This window comes from Erpetoichthys calabaricus, chromosome 2 (assembly GCF_900747795.2).
Source record: "Erpetoichthys calabaricus chromosome 2, fErpCal1.3, whole genome shotgun sequence".
Taxonomy (NCBI): Eukaryota; Metazoa; Chordata; class Cladistia; order Polypteriformes; family Polypteridae; genus Erpetoichthys; species Erpetoichthys calabaricus.
Genome location: NC_041395.2, coordinates 114,515,350 through 114,521,792, shown reverse-complemented (window position 1 = coordinate 114,521,792; position 6,443 = coordinate 114,515,350). Strand labels below are relative to the sequence as shown.

At 39.8% G+C, this 6,443-nt stretch overlaps 1 protein-coding gene across 1 annotated transcript in view; it reads right to left on the bottom strand.

Moving 5' to 3' along the window:
* Window positions 1-2,699: 2,699 nt before the first annotated feature.
* The window catches only part of LOC114646274 (calsyntenin-2-like), a 791,236-nt gene continuing 787,492 nt past the window's right edge, over window positions 2,700-6,443 (bottom strand). The window contains exon 17 of the mRNA XM_028794392.2: window positions 2,700-6,335. Within this exon, the coding sequence (XP_028650225.1) occupies window positions 6,129-6,335 (207 nt within the window). The 3' untranslated portion in view covers window positions 2,700-6,128. The remainder of the gene's footprint in view (window positions 6,336-6,443) is intronic.

Sequence of the window (6,443 nt, the reverse complement as noted above, 5' to 3'; positions counted from 1 at the left end):
CTGGAGTTTGCCAAAAGGCACCTAAAGGACTCTCAGACCATGAGAAAGAAAATTCTCTGGTCTGATGAGACAAAGATTGAACTCTTTGGTGTGAATGCCAGGCGTCACGTTTGGAGGAAACCAGGCACCGCTCATCACCAGGCCAATACCATCCCTACAGTGAAACATGGTGGTGGCAGCATCATGCTGTGGGGATGTTTTTCAGCGGCAGGAACTGGGAGACTAGTCAGGATAAAGGGAAAGATGACTGCAGCAATGTACAGAGACATCATGGATGAAAACCTGCTCCAGAGCGCTCTTGACCTCAGACTGGGGTGACGGTTCATCTTTCAGCAGGACAACAACCCTAAGCACACAGCCAGGATATCAAAGGAGTGGCTTCAGGACAACTCTGTGAATGTCCTTGAGTGGCCCAGCCAGAGCCCAGACTTGAATCCGATTGAACATCTCTGGAGAGATCTTAAAATGGCTGTGCACCGACGCTTCCCATCCAACCTGATGGAGCTTGAGAGGTGCTGTAAAGAGGAATGGGCGAAACTGGCCAAGGATAGGTGTGCCAAGCTTGTGGCATCATATTCAAAAAGACTTGAGGCTGTAATTGCTGCCAAAGGTGCATCGACAAAGTATTGAGCAAAGGCCGTGAATACTTATGTACATGTGATTTCTCAGTTTTATTATTTTTAATAAATTTGCAAAAACCTCAAGTAAACTTTTTTCACGTTGTCATTATGGGGTGTTGTGTGTAGAATTCTGAGGAAAAAAATGAATTTAATCCATTTTGGAATAAGGCTGTAACATAACAAAATGTGGAAAAAGTGATGCGCTGTGAATACTTTCTGGATGCACTGTATGTCATCAACATCCAGCTCCTACCCATTGTGCAGGCTGCAGCCAGTACAGTCTTGACCACTCCAACTCCTAACCAATTATACATGAGCATCACAATGAGTGGGTGCAGCAATGACAAGTGGCAGTTGCAATGTGGAGCAGTATTTTGGTATTGCTGGATGAGGCTTTTATGTACCTAAAGGTTTAGAAGACTAAGGGGCTTTGCTCCCTGCTCGTTTCACCCGCCAACACCCGGGCCAGGCGCTGGGTGCCCGCTATCTTGCGGCCGAGCTGCTCAAAGGGCGACTGTGTGCTCCTCCATTAGAGAAACAGATTGTATTTAAACAGATGGCATATAGTGGGGCAAGGGAGGAAGTTGGTTTGGTCCTTAGTTATTGTAGATAGAAAATCAGTTACTTGAGTATTTCATTACAACTGTCTATTTTAAATACCAATGAATATTAAAACGTAGTAAAAATAAAATGTAATAAAAAGTAAATAAAAAATTACACGAATGTCTTGTCAAAAACAATATTACGAATTACTTTATCCTCTAACTTTGTTTTTTTGCATTTCTGTTTGCATATTATTCAAGATATTTTTCTGTTTTTTGTTTACTGGATGATTCCCTTTGTTCTCGATTTTTACTATATGCAGCAAATTTTTGCTTTTTTGCCTTTCCATTATAACCAAGTGCGTTGAAGGGCGAGTTAGCACTGAGAGTGTCGTACGGAGAGAGGATGTGTGCAGAAGGAGTAATGATTGGGCAAGCGGTGTGGAGGGGAGTGGTCAAGGCTGAATAACGTGGACACAATGGAAAACGTTTTTAATATAATAGAGAGATGTGGAAGATATGTAAGCCTGTTTCCACAGAAAGGTAATTCACATTTTTAGGTATTTAGGTATTTTTAGGAATTATACCACTGTTATATTTTTGGCCCACCAATGAAACTCTTCCCCCTCACGAATTCTGTATTCCCTGACCAGACAACCCTATTTGTCATCGTGCGGCCTTTTTTAGTTTTGGACTATCTGCATATCCATTTTGCTCCTCTGTTGGTATAAATCTGTGAGGCTGCAAGTGCTAACTTATTTTTGTTAACTTTGTGCGCAATGTGACTGATGTAAGTAAACATATTTTTATTGTTTGCCGTGATTAGAATGTAACACAATATTATATGGTTCTGCATTTAGAAGTGCGAATGTAAGAAGGTATTAAACACATTAGTTGTTTGTGAATTTCTAATTAACATTTTGGCCCCTCGTGACCCTGAAATATACTAGAAATTTAGAAAATACTGTGTAATGCAAATGTTTAAAAAATCGAAACGCTTATGAGCAGTATTACCTGTGTGTCAGTGTGTATTTGCCCACATGTCCAAGGTGGTAGTGTTATGGCGGTATCTAGCTCAGACATTGTACTAATTAGCCTTATCTGGACAGCTTTAGGCGGACTTTTGCAAATTCCTTTCCCTGCCCGTCTTTCAGAGTCCTCAATTATTCTGTCCTGCCTCCTAATGGACTTGCACATGTAAAGCCCATTTCATATTTGCATTCTCAAACCCGCTTAATCCAACGCTGTCATTGGTTATACTTGTTTTGGGATGTGCTGTTTTAGGTTTTGCACATAGACGCAATTACACAAGACATTAGCAGTAAATCTAGTCTGTCAAAGAACTCGCTCTATTGATCCAGGTCAGCGTCTTCCATATGATTGGCTGCTATAAGCAAACCCGTCTGATTCACATAACAATGACCAGCCCCTCGCCCACCCCCATTCACTGTAGTCTAGGACCAGTTTTATTTGTTAATGTATAGGAGAGCTGCAGTGACCCCAAAACAGGGGGAAAAAAGAACATTTGTTTTACACATTTTAAAGGGTTGGTAGTTCAAACAGCATTTTAATGTTTCTTTTTTTGATTGAACATATACTTTTGTAAAACCAAGATGAATGAAACATAGAAAAATGGAAAAAGAGGTTTTGAGTAGAGAATGAAATTGTCAAAATAAGTATAAATAAAAATGGGACAAGGGATCACAACATTTGCATCACAAAGCACATGAGTTAAAGAAACAAAATCCTACTCACGGTCACAGACTTTAATCTACACAGAGCTCATGAGTACATTCCAGCTAAAGTCAGGAAATCTTTTCTGTTACCAGTGGAAAAACAAAGGAATGGGAATCTCTGACAGGACTGAAAACATTTCTCCAAGACGTGTGACACAGATCCTCTTTCATGTTCCAATGTAAAAACTAAGTGTGCAGCAATCCACACGTGTGGAGACACTGAGAACGACAATGAGACACCAGCTGACATGGAGTGAAAGAAATGAAGCAACAGCTGAGTCGCGGGCTTTTGTGCTCGACTCAATGATGACATGTTACGCTTACGACTTACAATAGCGGGCAGACATGATCAGCTGAGGAAAGCAAAGCAGTGAGGGTGACTCCTTTATCATCCCATTGTACAGCATACGCTTTCCCCTAGAAGACAGGTGTCACTTCTGCCTGATTCGCTTTTTCATAATTTCCTGCTTAGATGGCGGTGGGGGCTGGGAATTGTGGGCATTGAACAGGGAAGAAAATGGCAGTGGTGGGAACAGAATATATGCAGCAAAAGAAAAGCCAAAAGATGTCAACCCCTCGTATTGTCCTAAAATAGTTCGTATTTACAGAGTGACGGTAAACCTTATTGTATAAAAAAGACTACATTTATTCAGTCTATCCCCAAATAATGCACTAGTAAAACAGAAAACATAAACTTGTTCAAGTTATTAAGAACTTTTCAATAGCATAAAAGTTATATTCTTAAATGAGAAAAGACCTGAACAGGAATAACCATTAGCTTTACCTTGTTGGAAATGAATTGTTGTAGTCCAGGGTCTCCAGATCGAGGTACTGAAGTATCCGAAATAAAAGGCCACCTGCAGTTTGGTGGTGTGTTTTTTTTTCATTTTCATAAGAAGTTCATATGAATAAAAGTCATATTTTCAAACTGGTGCATGTTTTGTTGTGTGTACAGGAAATGTCAGGCCACCCCATTTATTTGTGTATGGCAGAAACAAAAATAACAGGTGCGTGATGGTGCTATAATTAACAAAGAGTATAATTAGCCATCTACTCTGACAAAGCTGGTGGAAGTAGTGGTGAGCTTTTAGAGTGTTGTGGGTTTGCTCATCTCCTAAATGAGACTCCTCCTCCTCCTCAAGGAGCACCCTGCTTTTATAGCTTGTGGGCTGGAAGGGGCGGGGTCAGTTGCCCACATTGGCAGTCTCCTCAGAGCTGTAGGTGGAAAAGGTGAAGAGGCAGTTAGCAATTGCTCCCCCTGGTGTCCCGGGGTGGTAGTGCTTACCTCTGACAAGCCCGGAAGGTGACCCTCTGATGCCCATGTGCGACAATGTGCGTTTTGACTTATTTTATGTGGTATTGTGTCAGCCAAAATTCCCTTTAGTCAGGTTTCAATGTTTTAATGTATGCTTTATGAGCAGAAAAAAACAGAAAAAACTCAGAAGACGAACAGCTTTGCATCTGAACGTATGAAGGGGCACTAATGCTCATGTATCGTGTATGATAGAAACAATGGAAAAACAGTTATCAGTATAATACAGTGGGTCTCTGCATTTATATGATTCAATTTGAAAACACACACGTGATGGGTACAAAAGCGTCTGAAGATGTGTGTCAGTAAGTTTATACAAGCCACGGATGTTTGCTGTACATGTCTTATATAGTATGTAAATAACATTGGGGGTATTTATTAAGTTTACAAGTGTGTGTCATGTGCATAATGCCATGCATTTGTATTAGAATATATCGTATGGAATGTACTGTATGATCATCATTATCGTTTATTTTTCTGATGCTGTTATGCAAGGCAACTTACTAGTTCAGCACACACCAAATATGTTTTTTGTAATTAGGGAGCAGACAGGTTAAGTGACTTAATGTACTGTGTTACAGCCTTTTCATTATATGTGTACAGCAAGTAGACATGTTCAAGGGGTTTAGTTGTTGTTGTCTGACCAGTTCTTGGAAGCTTGATGATGGTGGTAGTGTAATATTGAGGATAATGACTTTTTGTCCCACATTAGACCTTTTAATCCAACTCTGCATCTTTCAAACGCCACTGCATACCTAACCATATCTGCTGATCATGTGCATCCCTCGATCACAGTCTACTTTGTTCAAATGTATAATCGCAGCAGGATAAGTCACAAAGCACACATCCCCTCAGGCTGCTTCCACAAATATGACAGTGACTTCAGTGGCCTGCAGTGACACCAGACAAAAAAATGCTACAGGAGTTGAGGGATGCAATCAAGCCACCATAAACCAAAGTCCCAAAGTTTATTCAGGACTTTGTTGAATCCAAGCCTTGAAGAATTCCTGTTGTTCTGGGGGCAAAAGGGGTCCCACCTACCACGAGATAAGTGAACCTGATAAAGTGCCACTGACACAAATTGACTTGCGTGATACACGTGTGTGTGTGTGTGTGCGTCTTATTCAAATACATGTGTGTTTTAATAAAATATAGTGCGCACTCTTATGAATTGTGTTTTTTTCTCGGTTTTGGGTTCTCTCAGCTTAGTGTAACCTTTGAACAGTATATTGGTAGGACATTATATTACTGTTTATTATCACGAAATTGCATATTTGTTAGATTTTAGAATCCGTCGACAGATCCTTTCATGATATACATTTTTGAAACTCCTACAAGATGCATACATGTTATATAACAGGTTCATATTTAGCTTACCATGTGAAATTTATATTAAGTTCTTTATGGGCTACTTAAGATTTCTTCATTAAAACTGATTTGTATTTAATTGGTAACTGAGAGGATGCTGTAATTAAACAAAACAAAACTAAGTTAAATAAATTAACCCTAAGAGACAAATTACTGCCATACAAGTATATTAGTATAGTATTATTTTTTTTCCTCTGAAGAGTTAAATGCAATTTAGATCATGGACTTTTTATGACTTGTGCTTTATTAAAAACACAGAACCGTGAAAGAATACATTTCCTACATAATATTCCAAAGTGGAGAGAAACCTTTTTTTTTATTATTATTATTTCTGTGCTGCTGTACAATTTCCCAGCAGCAGAGGGCCACATTTCCTAACGTAAGAGGGGAATTCCTTTTCATTATAAAATTAAATAAAGAGAGAAAGAAAAAGAAAGAAACTAAGCAGAGCTATACATTGCACACCAACTTGCAGTCTTGCTTGTAAATCAGTAGCCTTGCATTTAGTCCAGGATCCCACAGTGCCTCGACTCGTGAATCAGCGAGCTCTTTAGTAAGCTAGTGTGGAGTTGTCCCATTCGAGCTGCTCTCTTCTCTTGCCCTGCTCTTTGCTTTGCACATTCACTGATTCCTCTTCCTCACTATCTTCAGACTCTGCACTTGTGATGTCGTCTTCTTCTAGCTCATCCTCTTCCTCTTCCTCCTCCTCCTCCTCTTCATCAATTCCTTCTTCCGCTAGCTGTGGTTCTTCGTAATTCTGTAATAAACACAGAGGCAATTAAAGGTACTCAGACAGTTCATTTTGTGTAAGAAAGGAAACAACAGCAGACTGCTATACACTCTTTTTTATTAATCGTAAGTGGCA